Source organism: Anastrepha ludens, chromosome 6 (assembly GCF_028408465.1).
Source record: "Anastrepha ludens isolate Willacy chromosome 6, idAnaLude1.1, whole genome shotgun sequence".
Taxonomy (NCBI): domain Eukaryota; kingdom Metazoa; phylum Arthropoda; class Insecta; order Diptera; family Tephritidae; genus Anastrepha; species Anastrepha ludens.
In genome coordinates, this window is record NC_071502.1 from 3,576,485 (window position 1) to 3,600,610 (window position 24,126).

The 24,126-nt window shown below is 41.5% G+C and overlaps 1 protein-coding gene across 1 annotated transcript; it reads left to right on the forward strand.

Annotated features, from left to right (window-relative positions):
* Positions 1 to 548: 548 nt before the first annotated feature.
* Positions 549 to 23,429, forward strand: LOC128868761 (uncharacterized). Its single transcript, XM_054111235.1, has 3 exons — positions 549 to 4,686; positions 5,035 to 5,745; positions 23,212 to 23,429. Exons 1-3 carry the CDS (start codon positions 549 to 551, stop codon positions 23,427 to 23,429), a joined length of 5,067 nt encoding a protein of 1,688 aa, XP_053967210.1.
* The last annotated feature ends 697 nt before the right edge of the window (positions 23,430 to 24,126 follow it).

Sequence of the window (24,126 nt, forward strand, 5' to 3'; positions counted from 1 at the left end):
TAGCATAAGATATGTATACATAACGTTACTTCTCCTTTCGCTTGCCTAATACAGTTACACATGCACATATATATATACGTGCAAATATTCGCAAATAGCATTAGCAGTTGAACTTGTTATAAACACGGCCACGCAATAAATTAAAAGACAAATTATAACGTGTTAAAAAAAACCTAGTTTTTTATTTCGCGATACAGCTGCCAAAAAATATTGGAAGCTCAACATTTGGTGACCCCGACGTGATCGCCGTGTTTTTTCGCGTTAATTTAATAATTTAAATTAAATAATTTAAAGTTGCATATTTTCCCGTTGCGGTTTCGAGCATTGTTTTTGTTGTGTACTTAGTGCGGAGTACATAAGACATTAAATAGGACCTGTAAAATAGTGCAATAAACTTATTAACCGGTGGCGAAATTTATTAAAACAGTTGTTCCGGCCAGTTAGATACGGTGCATTTATTTTTACCGTATAACATTGTCGTCGAGTATAACGCACCTATTTTTTTTTATACGTGTCGCGCAGCGTTATAGTTAACCTATTTGTTCGCCATGCCATTCAGCCCGGCTACTGGTACACCAGCAAGAGACGATATGTGTGATGTTGGTCCAACCAATGGGCCGACTATGGGTCCGCCTATGGGCCGAGTGACATTTCTGAAGATGAAATCGAAAGCTATACTTAATCGCCTTGAAAGTATAGCCACCGACTTGGATCCTGATAATCTGCACAGTAAGGATGAATATGCTCTCAACGCAATACTGGAATTATTGGTGGAGCTGAAATCCAGTTTTTCGGTCACCCACACAAGTTTGGAGGAACTGGACTTCGAGTCGATTACCAGTGACCTACCTGCCAAATTCGATACCACGCTAGTCAATCTCAGAGCCACTCTGCAACGGGAGATCGGGAAGCGCAGTACTTCACAACATTGCTCAACTTTTCGGATGAACACCGCGGACACACAGTCTATAATTGTAAACGCAAATCGTTCGCGTGTGCCACTACTAACGTTGCCCAAATTTAGTGGGGCTTACACGGAGTGGACAAATTTTTACGCAATGTTCACATCTGTAATCGACAAAGACAGTGAACTGACACAAGTGGACAAGCTTCAACATTTGCGGTCTTGCCTTAGTGGTGCTGCTTTGGACACCATGGGATCACTCGAGATAAACGACACTAACTACAAAATTGCATTAGAACTTTTACAAAAACGATTTGATAATAAACGTCTTATCTTTCAGGCACACATCAGGGGAATATTTGAGTTGGACAAGGTGGATTCGTCCGTACACACGTTGCGGGCATTGACAGACAAGGCAATCGCGCACATGCGCGCTCTACAATCAATCGGCTCAAAAGAACAAATATCCGATAGCATCCTGATTCAGTTGATAGTGCAAAGGTTAGACAAGGTGACTCAAGCCAAATGGGAGGAGAATTCGACAAGCAACGACCTACCCTCTTGGAACCAACTAGCTGGATTTTTAGAAAAACGCTGTCGTACACTCGAAAACGTCGAATATGCATTGCAGACACAAGCTAGCATTCCAGTAAAAGTCATCAAAAGCGTGAGTACAAATCCAAGAAAATCTTTTGTTGCTTCGAATAGCTCAGTAGGTAGTTGCGTATTTTGCGAATCCCCCGAACATCTAATTTACCGTTGTCAACGCTACGTCAATTTGTCGCCAAATCTACGCCAGAAAGAAGCTAAAAGGCTCAACCTATGTCTTAATTGTTTGAAGAAAGGTCATCAGATTCGTGACTGCAAATCGGGACCCTGTCGCAGCTGTCAAGCGAAGCATCATACACTGTTACATTTTGATCGGTTATCCATTCCACCAACTACGCAGTGCCAAGCACCTTGCACTACTTCTGAATCGAATGCTAGGACTGCATCATTATCTGTCACGTCCCATGCTCATACTCCTTCTCCTGATGTTGTGCTTCTCGCCACTGCAATTGTTCTAATTAAAAATCGTGCTGGAACCTTCGTACCTTGCCGCGCCCTCCTAGATTCGGGCTCGCAGCTTCACTTCGTTACAACTCGTTTCGCTAACCAGCTACAACTTACTAGGACGAAATCATTGGTCGCAGTCTCCGGCATTGGAGATGCAAGCTTTTCGACTGATGGGTGCTCCGTTGATATAGTTCTGAAGTCGCGGACTTCAGATTTTTGTACAAATATGACTGCTGTTGTGGTGAAAACAATTACCGATAGTCAACCAGTCGCTTCAATAAACATCGCTAATTGGAACATACCCTCAAACATTCAACTAGCTGATCCTGGTTTTAACGTGCCCCAGCGTATTGATCTGCTCATCGGAGCAGCACTTTTCTATGAGCTACTTTGCGTAGGACAGATTCAATTAGCACCTGAAATACCATTACTTCAAAAAACTCGCCTTGGCTGGGTTCTGTCTGGCGGTAAGCAACAGGCCCCCAAACTTTCAACACTCGTAGCAAGTCACAGCTCAACTACAGATATCAGTATTGATGATCGGCTGGATGATTTAGTCCGGCAGTTTTGGGAGATCGATCATGTCGTTGAACCGATTTCTAAAAATTCTAAGGAGGAGCTTGACTGTGAGTTGCATTTCAAGCAAAATTTCATTCGTTTAGCCTCAGGCGCATATTCGGTTCGCCTGCCAACAAAGCTAAATTTAGATTCGTTAGGTGAGTCGTACTCACAAGCTCGACGCCGATTTCAAAACCTAGAAAGAAAACTCGTACGTAATCCTGAGCTCAAGGCAAAATATTGTGCATTCATGAAAGAGTATCGTGACCTCAATCACATGTCGTTAGTTCCAAACTCTGCTATCCATGAGTGCAAATATTTTCTGCCGCATCATTGCGTCATTAAAGACGAAAGTACTACAACAAAATTAAGAGTTGTTTTTGACGGTTCTGCAGCTACAACCTCGGGTTTATCACTTAATGATTTACTCATGACTGGACCAACAATTCAGCCCAAACTTTTCAATATTTTAATTCGTTTTCGTACGTTTCCGATTGCACTCACTGGAGACATCTGCAAAATGTATAGATGCGTCCGGATCTACCCACCGGATAGCATGCTCCAGTGTATATTGTGGCGTGATTCTCCTGAAGATGACTTAAATATATATAAATTAGACACTGTAACATATGGAACTAAATCTGCAGCATTCCTAGCGATTCGTTCAATGCACCAACTTGCGTCGGATGAATCCTCAGTTTATCCACTTGGTTCGCAAACCATCATTCGAGACTTTTACGTGGACGACTTAATAAGTGGTGGCGATACTTTGGAAGAAGTAGAAGAAATCAAACGACAAACAACGAATATTCTCGCTCGAGGTAACTTCCAGCTAAGAAAATGGTGTTCCAATAGTCCAGATGTTCTTCGTATTATTCCTGATACTGATAAACAAGACTTGCTTAAGTTTAATGACGGCAGCGACATCACCAAGGCATTGGGTTTGATCTGGAAGCCGTTTGATGACAATCTGCTATTTTCGTTTACGTCGCAACCTGAATTTTGCAAGAACTCCAAGCGATCGGCGTTATCTACGTTAGCTCGTTGTTATGATCCGCTTGGACTCATTGGCCCCACTTTGACCAGAGGAAAAATTCTTTTACAGCGCATGTGGAGGGATAAGCTGGAGTGGGATGAAAGCTTACCGCACTCACTGAACACTGCTTGGTCTACATTTCGCAACGAGTTCGTCGAAGTGCAGCATTTATCATTCCCTCGGTACGCACTGCAGCCTGGAGCCACCGTCGAAATTCATGCATTTTGTGATGCAAGTATCGAAGCGTACGGTGCCTGTATCTACATTCGTTCGATAATGGATGACCGCGCGCAAGTGCATCTACTGTGTTCCAAAGCTCGCGTCGCTCCATTGAAGATACTTACGATACCCAAACTGGAACTCTGCGCTGCTGCCTTGCTTGCGGAATTAGTAAATGGGATATTCAAAATGAAACTTTTCGCCGGCCGCTTTCACTGTTGGTCGGATTCATCGATTGTGCTTTCATGGCTGCGTGAAGAGCCATCTAAATTTAATGTGTTTGTTGCTAACCGGGTAAGCGCGATACAGCAACTTACAGAGGGTATGCAATGGCATTACATTCCTACAGAATTAAACCCTGCTGACATTTTGTCGAAGGGAGCCTCACCAACGACACTTTCACAATCTCCACTTTGGATGCACGGGCCTTCGTTCTTGCGAGAAGTTGACAACAATTGGCCCCAATTTTGCGCACCTAAAACTAAAATTATAGAACTTCGACAAAAGGTGTTGCTCTTGTCAAATGATCGAACCGACTTAACACTATCCTTTAAGTACATAAATTCGTTTGGCAAGATGCAACGTATTTTTGGATATGTAAACAAGTTTATAACAAGCAGATTCTCACCAAGAACTTCGCAACTCACGTTTGAGGATATTCATCGCGGTACTCAATTGTTGATTCGCATCGTTCAAAGGGCGCAGTTGTGGTCCGAGTATGTGGCCTTGAAAAACAATAAGTTTGTTCACGCCTCAAGCCCCATCGCTTCGCTGTCGCCATTTTTAGATGATTTTGGCCTTATTCGTGTAGGTGGCAGACTAAGACATTCAACGCTCAGCTTTGAAGCACGTCATCCATGCATCCTTCCAAGGGATCACCCACTGACATTCGCCATAATAACACATTATCACCGTAAGTACCACCATGCAGGTCCGCAGTCCTTGCTTGCTTCTCTTCGCATGCAGTTTTGGCCCATAGGAGGAAGGAAAACTACTGCGCGAGCCATACGAAGGTGTATCATATGTTGTAGATCAAAACCGCGTCTTCTCGAGCATATCATGGCTGACTTACCTAAAGAGCGCATTCAGACTACACGGGCTTTTATGATAACTGGGGTAGATTATTGTGGCCCATTTTATTATAAGTCTGAAATTCGCAACAAATCTCCACAAAAATGTTACTTGAGTGTCTTCATCTGCTTTTCAACAAAGGCAATTTGGATAGAACTAGTAAAAGACCTTTCTACTGACGCCTTTTTAGGCGCTCTCAAACGCTTCGTCGCTACGCGCGGCATACCTAGCTGCATCTGGTCAGACAACGCCACAAACTTTGTAGGCGCTAGAAACGAGTTAAACGACTTACGAAATTTAGTCCTCAATGAAAATCATCGTAGCGCAGTTAATAACTACTGCATTAGCAATGGATTTGATTGGCGCTTCATACCGCCTCGTTCGCCGCATTTTGGGGGCCTATGGGAGGCAGCGGTTAAAACAGCCAAGCAGCATCTATATCGTTCAGTTGGGTCCTCAATTCTTGGATTTGACGAATTGCGTACTTTGGTATGTCAAATAACAGCTATAATAAATTCGCGACCTCTTGTTCCACTTTCAGAGAATCCAGAAGATCTTGATGTGCTTACGCCAGGTCACTTCTTGATTGGTGGCCCACCAACCGCTTTTCCTGAACCTAATCTTACGTCGCTGAATTATAACCGGCTCAACCAATGGCAACGCGTATCCTACATTCAACAAATTTTCTGGAAGCGTTGGAGTCAAGAATATCTGACTATTCTCCAGCAGCGAGTTAAATGGCGGACGCCTCAGCCTAGCATCCAGGTCAACGACATTGTGTGCATCAAAGAGGAAAACACGGCTCCACTAAAATGGCCTTTGGCACGGGTAGTTGAACTCATCACTGGAGCTGACGATGTTGCACGAGTAGCCGTCTTGCGTACACCTACCGGCATTACACGTAGAGCTATCAATAAGCTGTGCGTCCTTCCTGTAAATGCTTCTGTTGAAAGCCCTGACCTTTCAACGGGGGGGAGGATGTTCGGAGCAGCAGCTAATCCCGTTCCACAACCTACAAAGTAATTTCTTAACTATAGCCAATATTTATAATTTATATAAGCTGGTCACCTTAAAATATTATGTTAGCTGGTCACCTTAAAATGTCATGTTATATTATTTATCAGTTTTTATACATTCCTTACAATATTCCTTTTCGCTTAACGGCATACAAAAATACAAAGCATACGCAGGCATTTACTTAGCATAAGATATGTATACATAACGTTACTTCTCCTTTCGCTTGCCTAATACAGTTACACATGCACATATATATATACGTGCAAATATTCGCAAATAGCATTAGCAGTTGAACTTGTTATAAACACGGCCACGCAATAAATTAAAAGACAAATTATAACGTGTTAAAAAAAACCTAGTTTTTTATTTCGCGATACAGCTGCCAAAAAATATTGGAAGCTCAACAGAGGTAAAATGTAGAAGGCAACCCTCGTGTGTACTTCAATTTGTTGAAACTACTTCTACTATCAATTCGTATCTCCACGCTTTCAACTCCTATACACCCCGTGACAAGCAGGCCATTATTTTTTTTATTAAAATGTAGCTCATATTACAAAAAAATCATATAATGCAAATTTTCCAATTTTGTAGAAAATTTTTCAAAATTTCGTCAAAACTTTAAATTTTTTTCTATCTAAAAAACTCGATTTTGTTGACAATGCCGCCTATCCTGAAAAGAAGTAGTATTTGAACAGGATAGCGACCCCAAGCGTACGACCAAAATCGTCAAAGAATGGCTAGCTGGGCAAAATTTCGAGATGATGCAGTGGGCCGCTCAAAGTCCTGACCTCAATTCGATTAAGAACTTGTGGTCATCCGTGCAAAGACGGTTGGGGCATTATCAAAGAGGCCCAGCCAATACATACTCCGTCCGTACCATTGCTGTAAGGTGCAAAATTGAGTACATAGAAGTTGCTTTTGTTTTATTCGCTTCTACTTCCTAGAATTTGTTATTTTTTGTTTTGTGTTATTATTTATTAATAAATAAAAAATCAAATTGGAAAAAAAAAATTGCGAATTGCTTTATTGTTGTTATTGTTATGCACTTGGAAGTATATGGAGTGCAAACACTCATTTGTACACCCCACATACTTTGTGAGGAAGGAAAGGCGTGACACCTAACCGAAAAGAAAGTGTCAAAAATCAACGGTATTTGGTAGTCACTTGAAACTTGCGATTTGTTATACTAAAATTCAATGGGCTATAAAATTGCGTACCCAGAAAAGTTGAGAAATTCTGGTTACAAATTTAGCAGTTGAACTGTTTCAACACGCACACCACAAATAAGAGCAGTAGCTTGGCCTAACACCCAACAAAGGCGGTTTGCGCATATTATAGAAAATTAAAAAATTATACAAAACTAAAAATCAAAAATATATACTATATAAAGGGTGATCAATTTAGAGGTATCGGATTTTAAACGGAAATAAAACAATGAAAATTCAAACTGATCGGGTAATCTTTATTATTTTTGTATAGAACCATTCTTGGCATTTATTTTTTAGAGATAATCCCTTTCAAATATTGACCGCAACTTATTTATAATAATTACAACTCTTCTGGTGCCTGCGCACAAACTTGAAGCTTCCTAATTACATTTAAACACTCTGTAGTGCCAGTGTCTAAGATGAAATAATTAGAAAAAATGTTAATTGTTCGCAAAACTGTGAAAAGATCCATATGGGGATGCCAAAGTTTGTTTTGGATGGCTATGTATGTATGTATGTATACAAATGCGTACACATGCACATACACATGCATACACATGTACTTACATAACTACGCATGTGCATACAAGCTGCTAGATCACGTGTAAAGATTCTGGCATCCAAACCAAGAAGCCAGCGACAACAAATTGTTGATTGTTGTTGCCGCTGAATATTTCCTTGATGCTGTTGCTTTGAACATATTTATATGTACAGGTACATATGTATGGATGTGTATGGATGTACTTAATTCTGTCAGCATTAGTGCTGCTGCTGTCGCTGCCGCTGAAACTGCGGCTAGTGCGTTAAATCATATGAGAAGCGATTGAATGGTTGACTAGTTAGAACTCTTGTCCATCGACCAAGTTCATGGTGTGGCGGCTGTAGTATTTATTGTTGTTTTCTCGTTTCGCCACACGTCGTTTACTGGGTCGTTGGCATGCCGCATCGGCAACTGACCAACTACATACATTCCTATGTAGTTATGCATGTATGTATGTATGTTTGTATGTATGTATGTATGCATGTATGTTGGCTGTCTTGTTAGGCAATTTCATTGAGATCAATTCGTAAAAGTTGGAAAAATGCTAAACATACGGACAATCACTTCCACATACCGGGCCCGACTATGTGTGTCCACTTAGGTATATTTATTTTTACCCTAAAAGGCCTTTGGCTCTTTGGCTTATAAATATTGAACGGCGCACATTTAGTGCAGTACAGCGTGAAAATATCTTCTATTGGCTTTCTTTATGCATAAGTATTTACATACGCAGATATTCTTGTACTTCGACTATTTTGTGTTGGGCCTTAATGCAGAAGCGATTATTCGCACAGCTGCGCGGTGGTAGATCAGGAGCCGGTCATAAAATGCCTTTCATATACTCGTAAAATTCAGCTTGCAAATATTCAACGTATATACACACACACACACATTCACATTCGTGGATGTGCATTACACTTTCTCATATGCCTAAGTACGGGTATTGTTGTCAGTGGCAGCGTCACGCCGCGCCAATATTTTGCGCAAGCGCAAGCGCAAACGCTTCAACTTCAACTTTGGCTAGCCGATTGCCTTAGATGCGTTTACTCTGCAATAGCTGGGCGAATGAAGATGATTTATAGAATCATTTTATTATTTATTGCTCATTCAAATCGCTGTCAAATGAGTTGGTAATTAATTAGGGTGATTTAACAAAAGCTACAAAGCAGCTTAGGGACTTAGAAGAATAAGAAGAAGAAGTAAAGGCAAGAGAAGGTGAGTGCTGCTGCAATTGAAGCTGTGATTTTCCGCCTTAGCTACGATTGGGTATTGGTTATTATTTGGTGAGCTGCTCTGGCCATTACCGCTTTATTATGGGACACAATAGTTACTACCAAGTGTCAAATGTGTGTGCTTGTATGTGTGCATGTGTGCATGTATTCAGAAGGGGAATATTTTCCTCATTATTTATTGATTTATTTTTATAAAACAGGAAGTTGAAGAAGGTGGAAATAAATTTTGGGGCATAGTTTGTGAGTTTTCTTGGTTTGAAAATAGAGCACTAGAATTTTTTTATTCTAGAGTAAAACTTCCACACTCGTATATTTATTTGGGTTGAGGTCAAGGAATGTTGCAATTTGGCTCTCTATTGAGCTGAGCGAGGCGTTCCACAGGCAACTTCAGCATTTCACACAACAGAATTTAAAATTTTATTAGGATGCACATCACATTCAGGATCAACATTTATTTTTGTACCTTTATTCTCAGTGTTTTTTTTTAATAATTTCGTAAGGTTATTTCCTTACATTTACACAAGCACAAGTCATTTAGCATATCGCGAAATCTAATGCTGCGGTATTTGATGCAAATCTTGGATCAACCGCGGAGTAAACTTAAATTCCACTACTCTTAGGCGAGGTTTCAGCTGATATGGTTTTGCAGTTGCCTTATTGCTATACACACCTTTGCAGACTAATTTTTTGCAGTAGAATTTTTGGTCTACTTACCTACGTCTCAACATCTCAGGCTCTTTCTGTAGCTCTTCATTCTTCAGTCAAAAATACGAGAACATCGATAGTCTCTTATCACGTTCCTCTTTTCTTCCTAATATCGTCCAATGGCATCTAGCGTCGCATACTTATGGTGTGATTTACGTAGGGTACCTCTTGCCGTCTAGTACTGGCAAGACACTCCTGCTCGAAGGTTACAGTCTTCAACCACCGTAGCAAAAGATAATGAGATGGAGTCACATCTGGATGATTCGTGTTCACCCGGGCGATGAAGAGCTTTGAAGGGAACAAAGGTACACATGTTAATGTTTATTCTTTTCTTTGAGCAGCAGATCGAACGTAGGCTAAGCATCTCTGAGGTATTATGCCAGTTTAATGCAATATAAATGAGTATTTTATAGTCGCCTTCGATTTGCCAAGTGTTAGCAACTGGCGCCTAGAATAAGCAACTGGTATAAATAAACATTTATTGGTAGCACTTGAAAAGAGCTGTCAAAAGTTACATTTGTTTGGAAGCACTTAATGAGTGTTAGTAAGACCGCGTTCAGACAGGTAAACATTTTTTACTTTAATTCTTTACTTCTGATGATCGTACTGTGCCAATACCCTTTGTGTTCTCGTTCTTCTCGATGTTATTATCGATTGTAGACTAAAAACTAACAATATCAAGGAGCAAGGAAGCAACAAAAATCTCCCTTTATGAACGAGATCTTGAAGGAGAGCTGGTAGCATTGAAAATAATTAGTTATACCAGTTTTATTCGCTAGCGGCAAATCTTGCTCGATAACTTTGTTATTGCTTTAACATGCAAATTTTTCGTGAGCGAGCAGAGAAGAGCAGGAGAAGCAAAGAAATACTCATAACTCAAAACTCAAAATTCAACCTTTACACCAGAAATAAGTCAACACGGAAAATGTGAACGGCATTGATATATACTTATACACATATTTTATTAATAGATACTAACAAAATTAAAACTTCCACAATTCCAAGAAAACACCCCCTATGCTCGCTCCTGCTGTACTGAAAATATTTTGTATGAAAGCTCGTACGAAGCATTGCTGCATTGCTAAATTAAATAACACTGCACGAGCAAATGTCCCTAAACGTCACAATTTTTTTAATGTATTGGATTTTTCCTAATTTGATCGAAATTAATTAGAAAAACTCGTGTAAAACTGCATTTAACATTATGATTTTCTTTATAAGTCGATAATAAAAATGTGTAGATCATTTCAACCCAATATTTCTCACGGGTGTAGATCATTTTGACAGTTATTTTTTTAATTTAGAAAAATATTAAAGTTGTAGAGTCTATAAAGGGTTGAAATGTTCCACAAAAAATTCCTCTGGAAATTTCAGTAGGTTTCTTCTAAGACGAAAGCATTGCACGGTTGAGGAGCGGAGGCTTGTTGTCAATCTTAGAAAATTAAAAAAAATCTCTTAGAGACAATAAGTATGTTAAAAAAACGTTTACTAACAGGTGGCGCTAAAGTAATCCTCCCATCAGAAAATGCTATAAATTTTGCGATTGGCCACTAATTTCAGTTCTGTTTTGACAATTGTGTAGTAAACACATGCGAAATACACGTTAATAAACAATGTTACGCTACACTGCTCCAGAACGCGGAATATTGCTGACTATTTATTTGACCAATAATCGGTCGGTGACTTTGGCACAACGTGAATTTCGTCGCAGATTTCCTCGCCGTCGAACGCCTACTGGTGAAACACTGCGACGTTTAGCCGCTCGCCTCGAAGAGACTGGCACAACACGAGATGCTGCCAGGCGTGGCAGACCCCGGAGTAGCCGTTCTGCAGAGAATATTGCTGCTGTAGCCGAGGATGTCATGGAAGCGATGTCGACATCGACCAGATGACGTGCCACGCAAATGGGTATCAGTCGACGGTCTTTACAGCGAATTTTGGTACAAGATTTGAAGATGTTTCCGTACAAAGTTCAGACGGAGCATCAGCTGTTAGCTGCTGACCGCCAATCGCGTCTAACATACGCTCAAGCCATCCTCAATCACCACCAAGAGGAAGACGATTTTTCATCAAAAATAATCATGAGTGATGAGGCCCATTTCCATCTTAGCGGGTACGTAAATAAGCAAAATTTACGCTTCTGGGGCACTGGAAATCCGCGCGTAACCGACGAAGAGCCATTACACCCGCTCAAAGTCACTGTATGGTGTGCTGTTTTCGCTGGAGGAGTCATCGGACCTTTTTTCTTCGAAGACGTCGCGGGCCAAACGGTTACTGTGAATGGTGAGCCCTACAGAGCAATGATCAACGAGTTCTTTTTGCCGCAACTTGATGAATTGGGATTGGAAAACATGTGGTTCCAAGAATGTGAGGGCCTATCGCCGGAAGTTTTGGCCAAAGTGATGGAAAATGCCATAAAAAGGCTCAAATGGCAATCAACTGTGGCGGCGGCCATTTACATGACATCATATTCTCGACTTGATGTAAAAAAAATTAAAAGACCAAATAAAAATAATCCACAAGAAGAATCAAAGTTTTTCATTTTTTTTTTAAATTACAGCCAAAAAACATCGCAAGGTTACTTTTGCGCCACCTTGTATTTATATTGCTTCAATCCTATAATTTCACAAAGAAATCTTATCCCTACTCATCAGTTTGGATTCAGGAAACATCATTCCACCATCGAGCAGGTCAACTCTGTATACAATTTCGCCAGGGAAGCATTCGGAAATAGAGAAGAATGTGTTGCCGTCTTCCTAACCGTAGAACAAGCATTTCATAAGGTATGTCATGAAGGTTTGTTGTATAAACTAAAAATAAATCTTCCTCACAATTTTTTTCTGCTGTTGAAATCAAACTTACAAAGCAGACATATTCGAGTTAGAATAAACGAAGAATTACCAATCTCTATGAAATCAACGCAGGTGTGCCGCAGGGAAATGTCCAGTACTTTATACAGTTTTCACTTCCTTCACAGTGCATCTTAACAACACCTCACCCCAAACTGACCACGCTAAATACTATACTTAGGCATTCATTTTGATTGACGTCTTAAGAGGCGATATCATATATTTTCAAAGCGGAGCAGCTTGGAATAAAACTTCGTTCCCTTTATTAGCTTCTTCTCTTCTCTTCTTGATTGGCGCGATAACCGCTTACGCGATTTTGGCCGAGATTAACAAAGCGCGCCAGTCGTTTCTCTCTCGTGCTAACCGACGCCAATTGGACACACCAAGTGAAGCCAAGTCCTTCTCCACCTGATCTTTCCAACGCAGAGGAGGCCTTCCTCTTCCTCTGCTACCACCAGCTGGTACCGCATCGAATACTTTCAAAGCCGGAGCGTTTGTATCCATTCGGACGACATGATCCAGCCAACGAAGCCGCTGGATCTTAATTCGCTGCGCTATGTCTATGTCGTCGTAAAGCTCATACAGCTCATCGTTCCATCGTCTACGATATTCGCCATTGCCAACGTGCAAAGGTCCAAAAATCTTACGCAGAATCTTTCTCTCGAACACTCCAAGCGTCGCTTCATCGGATGTTGTCATCGTCCAAGCTTCTGCGCCATACGTTAGGACGGGCATGATGAGAGTCTTGTAGAGTGTTAATTTTGTTCGTCGAGAGAGGACTTTACTGCTCAATTGCCTACTTAGTCCAAAGTAGCACTTGTTGGCAAGAGAGATTCTACGTTGGATTTCAAGGCTGACATTGTTATCGGTGTTAATGCTGGTTCCTAAATACACGAAGTCTTTTACAACCTCAAAATTATAACTGTCAACAGTGACGTGGGTGCCGATACGCGAGTGCGCCGACTGTTTGTTTGAAGACAGGAGGTACTTCGTTTTGTCCTCGTTCACCACCAAACCCATTCGCTTTGCCTCTTTATCCAGTTTGGAGAAGGCAGAACTAACAGCGCGGTTGTTAAGGCCGATGATGTCAATATCATCGGCATACGCCAGCAATTGTACGCTCTTATAAAAAATTGTGCCTGAGCGATTAAGTTCTGCGGCTCGTACGATGCTCTCCAACATCAGGTTAAAGAAGTCACACGACAGCGAGTCACCCTGTCTGAAACCTCGTTTGGTATCAAACGGCTCGGAGAGGTCCTTCCCAATTCTGACGGCGCTGCTGGTGTTGAGCAACGTCATCTTACATAGCCGTATTAGTTTTGCGGGGATACCAAATTCAGACATCGCGGCATACAGGTAACTCCTTTCGGTACTGTCGAATGCAGCTTTGAAGTCGACGAAAAGATGGTGTGTGTCGATTCTCCTTTCATGGGTCTTTTCCAGGATTTGGCGTATTGAGAATATTTGGTCAATGGTGGACTTTCCAGGTCTGAAGCCACACTGATAAGGTCCAATCAGTTGGTTGACGGTGGGCTTCAGCCTTTCACACAATACGCTCGCTAGAACCTTATAGGCGATATTTAGAAGACTAATCCCGCGGTAATTGGCACAAATTGCAGGATCGCCCTTCTTATGGATTGGGCAGAGCACACTTAAATTCCAATCGGCAGGCATGCTTTCATCCGACCATATTTTGCATAGGAGCTGATGCATGCACCTTACCAGCTCCTCGCCGCCCTGTTTGAATAGCTCAGCCGGCAGTCCGTCGGCGCCCGCGGCTTTGTTGTTTTTTAGCCGTGATATTGCTATTCTCACCTCGTCATGGTCGGGTAACGGAACGACAATTCCGTCGTCAACGATTGGGGTATCGGGATCTTCACATTCTCTATGACATGCGCAGCTGTCACCGTTTAACAGGTTCGAGAAGTGTTCCCTCCATAATTTAAGATTGCTCTGTACGTCAGTCACCAGATCGCCGTCTTTGTTCTTACAGGAAAACGCCCCGGTCTTGAAACCTTCTGTAAGCCGCCGAACTTTCTGGTAAAATTTTCGGGAGTTGTTCCTGTTGGCCAGCATCTCAAGCTCCTCGCACTCACGTATTTCGGCCTCTCGTTTCTTCTGTCGGATAATACGTCTCTCTTCCTTTTTCAGCTCTCTGTAGCGATCCCACATGGCTCGCGTTGCGCCCGATCGCAGCGTGGCTCTATAGGCGGCATCCTTTCTTTCTGCGGCAGCATGACATTCCTCGTCGTACCAATTGTTTTTTCTGGCTCGCCGGAATCCGATTTCTTCTTCGGCGGCGGTACGTAGTGAACGAGAAATGTTGCTTCATTGCTCGCGCATGCCGGTTTGTTGGGCAGTGCTCTCCGAGAGCAGGAGTGAGAGTCGAGTGGCGAATCTTCTGGCTGTCTGTTGTGATTGCAGCTTTTCGATGTCGAACATTCTTTGCGTAGGTAGATGTACGTTTTTTGCTGCACAGAGGCGGGTGCGCAGCTTGGCTGCAACAAGGTAATGATCCGAGTCGATGTTGGGCCCTCGGATCGTACGTACATCTAATACACTAGAAGCGTGTCTTCCATCTATCACAACATGATCGATCTGGTTTCGCGTTTTTCGATCAGGAGACAGCCAGGTAGCTTGGTGTATCTTTTTATGCTGGAATCTGGTGCTGCAGACTACCATGTTTCGGGCCCCGGCGAAGTCGATCAGCCTCTGTCCGTTACCGGATGTTTCGTTGTGCAGGCTGAATTTTCCGACTGTGGGACCAAAAATTCCCTCCTTGCCCACCCTGGCGTTGAAGTCGCCAAGCACGATTTTTATGTCGTGGCGGGGGCAGCGCTCATAGGAACGTTCCAAGCTCTCATAGAAGGAATCTTTGGTCGCATCGTCCTTCTCTTCCGTCGGGGCGTGGGCGCAAATTAGCGAGATGTTAAAAAATCGCGCTTTGATGCGGATTATTGCGAGACGCTCGTCCACCGGAGTGAACGACAGTACTTGGCGACGAAGTCTCTCTCCCACAACAAATCCGACACCGAATTTGCGCTCCTTTACATGGCAGCTGTAGTAGACGTCGCAAGGTCCTATGGTTTTCTTACCTTGCCCCGTCCATCGCATCTCTTGGATGGCAGTGATGTCAGCCTTTACTCTCACGAGGACATCAACCAGCCGGGCAGAGGCACCTTCCCCATTAAGGGACCGGACATTCCAGGTGCATGCCCTCAAATCATATTCCTTATTTCGTTTGCAGGGGTCGTCATCAGTAAAGGCAGTTCTCATCCGAGGCTTTGTAATTCTTTTCATTGGGGGGGATTTTTAAGTGGCGGGTCCCAAACCCAGCGCACAACCAGCTATCCTGGAATGCTTCGCCTTCTCACGTTAGCTCACTCCGGAACGGGTGTTCGGGAGCTACCCAGAGGATACGTGGGCTAATCCCGGCCGTTGTGAGCTGCTTGAACCATATGTAGAAGAATCGTCCTGGCCACTCCCAAGTGAATGGCGATCAGTAACTTTCCCCACTTGCGTGGACTTCTACACATGGAACCATCCTCCCTTTATTAGCTACTTGTCCATAAATCAGAGCGGAGTGCAAATCTCGGGCTCAGCTTCAAAATCAAATCATACCATCATTCAGAGGTTCCAGATGGCGTTTCTGCAACGATATAATTCGACGTGATGTTGCAGTGGTATCATTACATGAAGAAATTGGCGACATCAGCATAAGACGTAACAACCAAATCTTCGAGCGGCCAACCTATCACACCAAACCAACATCCCACGCAGATCTGCCACAAAGATTTAAAATGTAGACTTTAAGTAATGGACTCAATTGGGAATTCTTACATTTGTCATCTTAATGTTATGTATGACTGCATTTAACAAATGGAGATAAAAAAATTCATATATGTATCTATATACATAAATATATATGTGTGTGTATGTTTTCACTTATGTACACGCGTCAAAAAAACCATTTAACCATTTTTCATCCAAAAAGTTACATTATTTGTTGTTACTGTTGTCCCAATAAAAAATTTTATGCTTATGCATTTCTTTCTTCAAGAGAGCAAAAAGTTACCTTGAAAGATAGCAAAAAAAAGCAAATATTGTTGCACAAGGTCATACAAGCACATATGCACTTATATGTATGCAAATCTAAATATGCACTCCACGCCTCTATTGGTCCTAATACATTGCCCAAAAATCACACAACACAATATAATGATTTCTGTAAGCACACGCATACGGTTTTATTTTTATGATTCTTTAATGAACAATTTTATAAACCAGATATAGGTACACATACTAGGTTGTTCAATAAGTTTTGCGATTCGATAAGAGAGGACCTTGGCCTACTGGCCTACATTTCTTTTATTATGTTGGTACACTCTTCATATGAATGTGTGTGAAGCTTGATTTCATTCTGTCAATTTATTCTTTGTTTACATGCCATTTAGTATCGACATGTCGCAGTATTTTCTACAATGGAAAAAATCAAGTATCGTGCAGTGATTAAACTTTTATTTTTGGAAGGTTTAAAAGCAAAGAAATTTTATGAACGAATGTTGAAAGTGTATAAGGGCTTTTCACCATCAATTAGTACAGTCGAAAGACGGGTTGCTGAATTTCAACGCGGTTGTACAAGTCTTGAAGACGATCCACGTCAAGGACGATAAAAAAGTAGGGACAATACCAGAAATCGTTGGCAAAATACAGAATATTGTATTGGAAAATTGTCAAGTGACTGAAAGAGATCTAGTAGAAGCCCTAGGTATCCTAGGTGTAAGCAATAAGTTGACTGAAGTATTGGGTTTCAGCTGTGTACACAATGGGCACCGCAATGGAACAAAACCACATTCAAATGCGACTTTCTTAGCAGCATTTAGAGGGATTTCGAAAGGATAAAGTGGATTTTGTGCGTCAATTCGTCACTATGGATGAGACTTGGGTCAATCACGATGATCTTAAATCAATATAAGAGGCTAAGAAGCGGTGTGAACTTGGTTTTTCAGCTCCGAAACGAGTTCGTGTCCAGAAATCGGCCGAGAAGGTGTTAGCATCAGTTTTTTGGTATACGAAAGGAATTTTGTTTGTGGATTACTTGCGAACTGGTAAAACAATAAATTCTGAATATTATTGCAACATTTTAGACCAGCTGAAGGAAAAATGTCGTGAAAAAAGACGAAGTTTGCAAAAGAAAAATATTATTTTTCTTCAGGACAATGCGTTGTGTCACAAGAGCATTTTGACAATAGCTAAAATCTATGAATTAAAATGCGAATTGGCCCGATTTGGCTCCTAGTGAGTTCCATCTGCCTCCAGACCTAAAAACATTAATGCGGGGAAAGCGTTTTTAATCGCATAATGAGGTCATAACAGCTGTGGAGTGCATTTTGCAGGCCTTCTATATTCTCACTTCAGGGTTGGAATTCATTCTACGTGGAATAAGTGTATTGATGTCCAGGGAGACTTACTGAATAATGAAGTGAATTGCAAACCATAAAGCTTTGCTTTTCTTACCGAACCACAGAACTTATTAAACACCCTGGTATGTAACTTTAAAACAAAAATTTCCCGTGCTTTTATAGCTCACATTACTCGTATTTATGTAAGCATATTTGAGTGATCGGTGCACAGTAGCTGCAAATATTATTTACACATTCCACTTTACCACCACGGATTTTGTTATCTAATTGCAGCAAAAACACTTCATTCAACATTTAATTAAACAACGAATTTAACAGCCGTCAAAGGCGCCAACAACAGCCTTGAATGACGCGGCGTCGACACCACATACTTCTGTTCATATGAATGTGTGCACATGTGGTGCCGGTATGTGGTGGGCAAGTTGCACCAAAATGGCAATAAATACTCACACAGGTAAATTACCAACATACATGAGCACATACATATGTACATATGGACGGACACATGTTTGGATAGCTTGTTGCTCAAATAAGGTGTTACTTTGGTCACGGCTGCTGTGTCAACATATGACGTTTGGCTTGCACTTGGTTTATTGGATGGCATAAATTAATGTAAACCTATTTACGGATATGTGTTGGTGTGCTCTTGCATATTCACATACGTATGTATGTGTGTATGTTAGTGCGATTAAGCGCTACTTACATTAAAATGATTTATGCCATTGAATTGACTTGGACAGTGGCGCAGAGGCGTGCAAAGGCAGGTTGGAGATTACTTAGCTAGTATTTCGTGCTTGTACACAGAGATATGCGTTTCAAAGTATGCGCAGAACACCTTTGTTTTCCAGCTGTGGCAAGTCTGTTAGAAGTTGCTAAGTACATTCCGAAAAGATTTTCAATTTAATTTTCATTGAAGTCAATCTTGAACCTTTTGGGAAGATAGGTTTACGTAAAACTTGAATAACCCAGTCAAATCTTAAGCGATTTAGACTTCTATGGTAATATGGGAAAGTAGCTTTCGGCCTTTCTTATTTCTTAGCAATCTAACCTATCTAACTATTATTAAAATTTTTGAATATTTTTATGCAGGCCGCTTGAGCTTAAACTTTTCTATCAAGTGCGGTGATTCATTGGAAACCAAATTCTTAAAATGTGTAAAATGTAAAAACAAATTTTTAAATGAAAAACAAATTCTTTCAAATGTGTCCGGCTCAGGTAAATCTTAATTTTAGTTTGGGGAAAAAAGAAATCCATTATTTTTGCCTAAAATTGTTGTGCAAATGGTTTAAAATAGTTTTATGGTCGATTATTATCCAGAAGCGCGCGCATCCTTTTTTATATTGTACATAAGAATTGAGCATCAAGCCAGTCCTTCTGTATGTAATCGAAACATGGAAAGCGACGACGCGATCTATACCAAACTTCAGGCTTCTGCAATTATTATTATAATTGCTTTCGAATAATCTACATTATTTTCTGGCCAGTTAGCAGGTAGGTAGGTGAACTGGTTCAACTACCACTTTGGCACGCCCCAATTAGCAGACAGAGCTATTGATGTAATGGAGAAGATTGATGGGGTTTATGTTGGTGCACTGTTCCAGGCTGTCGAAGAATGGAGCACCCAGTGAACTAAATTGTATAGCTGCCAAGCCCGGATATTCACAGCTTCTGCAATGGGGGTTATATGGTAAACCTAGTTTTTCCTCGTGTGTACCGATCGTCCAATGGCCCGTAAACACAGCTACGAGTTTGGAAATTGAATGACGTGGAGTCCTCTGAGTCCTTTTATTGTACTGAGGCAAAAGGGTTTTCGAATTAGTAAATGACGAAATAGAGCTCCATCTTTTCTGCTCTTTCCTGAGAAATAAGTTGTTTAATTCCCCTTTAACAACAGTCAAGGGTATCGGGCAGGTCTCTGAGACCCCTTCCTGGCAAGCTCATCAGCAATTTAATTTCCTTCTATGTGCCTATGTCCTGGAACCCAGATCAGAGAAATGTTACCTGCGCACCTAAGATATTTGATCTCCTCTTTACATATATAAGTTGACTAATTTGGATCAGCACCGTGGCGTCGTCAGAGCCTTGATCGTGGCTTGACTATCAGAAAAAAAGTGAATATCTTCCTCGCTCTCAAGCTCCCTAAGCATGTTGCAGCAGTATTCGGCAATTTTAATGGAATAAATAAATTGGCTGATTTAAATAAAAACCCCTGCACCGACTCCCGATTCCATCTTGCAGTCGTCAGTAAAGACAGAGGTACCAGCTTTGGTGCAGATTTTCCCCTCATCTCAATCCTGCTTATTTGGAAATATGCCCTGGGTTGACCCTCAAACTCCAGCTTGCGCATAGAGAGATCTGTCGGAAGTTAACGGTGTTAACTGTTCAAAAATTCTACCATGTCCCTTGTCAGTTACCATCTTAAACGAAAATCTTCTCGCTCTCACCATCAGCAATACCTACATCCACTAATCTGGAGATCAATAGCCAAAATAGCCTTTGAATGAAGCCCACAAGGAAAAAGAGGCCATTTGCAAACTGATGCCTTGAAAGTTTCTCAAGTTTGATATTTTTTTCGTCCACTAACTACCGAGATCGAGCAAGTTTTTCTCCCTCATGTGATTTTACCTAACCCACTAAACTCACTAAATTTGGAAGCTATTAAAGATCAGTCGAATAAGAAGATACCTAAAAATTTCATTCTTTAAATAAGATTGCTTCGATGTAAGAGTGACACCATTTTGTTGTATGGGAGAAAAAGCAAAAACCGGAGAGTGAGTGTGAAAAGTAAGTGACGTAGGTGCTAAAAGAGTCCCTGTGAAACTCTGGAAGCGCCTGCTAATCTCAAGAAGGTTAGTCCGGTAATAAGAAAAAATTTAAGTTGCTAGGTAAGACCGATTTGTTGTTAGAATTGGTGTGATAATGCCGTTAGGTTTTTATGTATTCATTTGTTAACTTAAAATTATCAAATCTAGATGAGATCCTACCTGTTGGACCTAAAGATAGAAATGAGCTGATACTATAAAAGCTAATGGGTGATTTTTGGTTTAAACAGCTGATGCACGTTTTGTTTTTGTTTCACTGATAAACTTCTTCAGTTTGGTCTATAATTTAACCATGAATCGTCTTGAATTTTATTATAAAAATGCGTGTTCTGTTAAGAAAGTTTATCGCGCGCTTCCTCCTTTTTATGGTCAGTTTAATCGACCCACTGAAGCGGCTATTCGAGCTATTGTGACTAAATTTAGAACCAAATTTACATTATTGGACATCAAACCACCAACTCGCTTACGTAGAGTGCGAACTGAAGAAAATATCGCAGCTGTATCGGCCAGTGTTAATGATGACCATCAATTATCGATTCGTCGCCGTTCGCAGCAATTGGGCCTCTGTTACTCAACAACGTGGAAAATTTTGAGAAAGGATTTAGGTGTGAAGCCTTTCAAAATACAGCTGGTGCAAGAATTGAAGCCGAACGACCTACCGCAAAGCAGAATTTTTGGTGAATGGGCTCTTGGAAAGTTGGCCGATGATCCACTTTTTTATCGAAAAATTGTGTTCAGCGACGAAGCTCATTTTTGCATCAATGGGTACGTAAATAAGCAGAATTGTCGATTTTGGAGTGAAGATCAGCCAATGTATCCAGAAAGGGTCACAGTTTGGTGCGGTTTATGGGCTGGAGGTATCAGTGGATTGTGAATGGTGAGGGCTACCGGGAAATGATATCCAACTTTTTTTTGCCCAAAATGCAAGAGCTTGACTTGCATGACATGTGGGTTCAGCAAGACGATGCCACATGTCACACAGCACGCGTAACTATGGACTTGTTGAGAGGTGAAGTTGGTGAACATTTTATTTCACGTTCGGGACCTGTCAATTGGCCATCCAGATCGTGCGATATAACGCCTTTAGACTATTTTTGTGGGGCTATGTTAAAGCTCATGTATATTCAGACAAGCCTGCTTCAATTAACGCATTGGAGGACAACATTAAAGGATTTTATATGTGAGATACCGGACGAAACATTGGAAAGAGTATGCCAAAATTGGACTAAGCGGATGTATGCGAAATGCAATCATGTTGGAATGATGCCACTTCAATCATTCATCTTTATGAATTCCCTTGTCCGGTTAAAACGTGCACCAAGATGCGTCGTTGGCCGCCTTCGATATGACCATCGACGGAAGGATCTTGCAACCGTTTTTTCAATGTTAAACTAGATGTTTGAGCTGACTAATGGCTTCTCTTGCCAGAAATATATTGCAAGCCAAGGACGAAAAATAACCAGGTTTGGCCCATCTGCAACTTGAACTGCCGCGTCATCGGCTACTTGGCATTCTGCCCATTCATTTCACTCGTTTTGACACACTCGTCCAATCAGTCCGATTGTTCCGACGGTAACGAAGCCATATGGGCGTGGGCTGTGTAGATTTTTTCGTATATCATTAACGCAATCTCAGATTTTTCGTAAACAGACCGTTATCATGATCTAGGTGACGTCAACCAATTATCCGATTCTTTCGAATTCGCTGATAGCCGATTAACGGTCTGATATTAGTCACACCTTTTGAATTTTTTTCACTATGGTCGCAAGCAGCTAAGGAAATCTCTTAAAATCTATTTGCTCCTTGAAACTACCACAATTGTGTCCAACTTAGTCAACTCATTAGCCTTCAGCTTCCTGCAGAGTTACAGTGTCTTGGTACCTATAGTCAGATTTTCCTTGACTAATTTCAAGTGCACTTTTACTGATCCCAGAGAGAGAGTGAATGAGATAAAGAGCTACTTCTTCAAGACTTCTGGGATAAATATTGACCGCCAATACTCCACTTGCTTGTGTGGAGGGAGAACTTTTTCTCAAACTTCAGAGATCAGTAGCTTTCTTCCGTGTCAAAGGATAAATTCTAGCTTGGGGTTATACAAAAAGTCGAAATCTATGAATTATTTCGGCCAACTATTTCCTTAAACTAAATTCTTGATGTGGAAAATACCTACCTAGTTGGAATTTAAAATTACTAGACATAAGCGGATTCAGTCAGATTCGTGTGCTTTCCCCATTTCAATGGTTGTAAGTTATGTCAAACTCAGCGGCAGTCTACAACCAAAAATTTCCAGCGTATAAACATACATACAAATAAAGAATATGTGACATTTTTTAGCTAAATTAAAAATACCTACTACGCGCAGACCAGCCACCAACATAAAACAATTCCCACTCCAAGTGTGAAAGTACAAATATTCATTGTTTTAAATATGAGAGCTCCCACGACAGCGGTCAACTACACCAGCCACACAAACCCCATGCGGCTGCTGCTGCTTTCGCTGTCTGCGTCTGCTAGAATGGTCGGTCAGCCGCTGGAGGCAAGTGCGTTTCGGTTTTGAAATTCTATACCAGCGTCAGAGCGTGTTTGCCCGCCACTCCGTGCAATCGCCACCACCAACACCAGCACCAGGGTTACCGTTGCCGCCGCCGCCACCACCACCTGCGATTGCGCCTGCGCAAACTTCGATCACTGGCGCATACATCACTGCACCGCTGCACAGCCCCAAATGCAATACAACACCAGTACAGCACCGGCACCGGCTCCAGCACCAGCTCAGCACAGCAAGTGAGCGACAAACGAAGCGAAATTTCAGAAGGTGTGAAGTTTAAACTGGATATGAGTTCACTTCATTTACGCCGAGGTCGGTCATTTTTCTGTTTTTGCTCCCCTTATTGCCGCGCTGAGATAGAAAGTAGGAAAAAAAGGCAAAAAAAGGCACTTTACAAAAACATTTAGCTTAACATGCAAGAACAGGGCAGCACAGCTAAGCGTTGGATCTGTTGATGGCAATTTTTAAATATTCAACAAATTTTCGAACAAAGTAGTTCTTGGCGTTCCTGGCTTCATTGAAGTACTTATAATCGGTCGTTCGCGCAAGCTGGCAAATATGCTGCAAGTGCTCCCGCGCACCCGCACAATATTGAGGCACGCCACATTTTGCGAAGCAAGAAAAAAAAGAAACCTACCGCTTGCTACCTTTTCCGCTATAGTTGTCGCTGTGGCTGTGGCTGTGACTGTGACAGGGGCTGTTCCCCCTGCGTCGCTGCTGCCAGCATTGCTGGGGTGTTAAATGAATTGTTCATAATTTTTGTAACAGCTAGAAAGAACTCCTGTTGTCTTTGTTTGACTGTTGTTATAGTTGTTGTTGCTGTCGTTGTGATGGTTGCTGCTGTTGTTACTGTTGTAGCTTATTTCTTATATTATTTAAGTTTTTTCTTTTCATTGCTTAATTCTTTTTTGGCTTGTTTCTTGCAACGGTCTCGGCG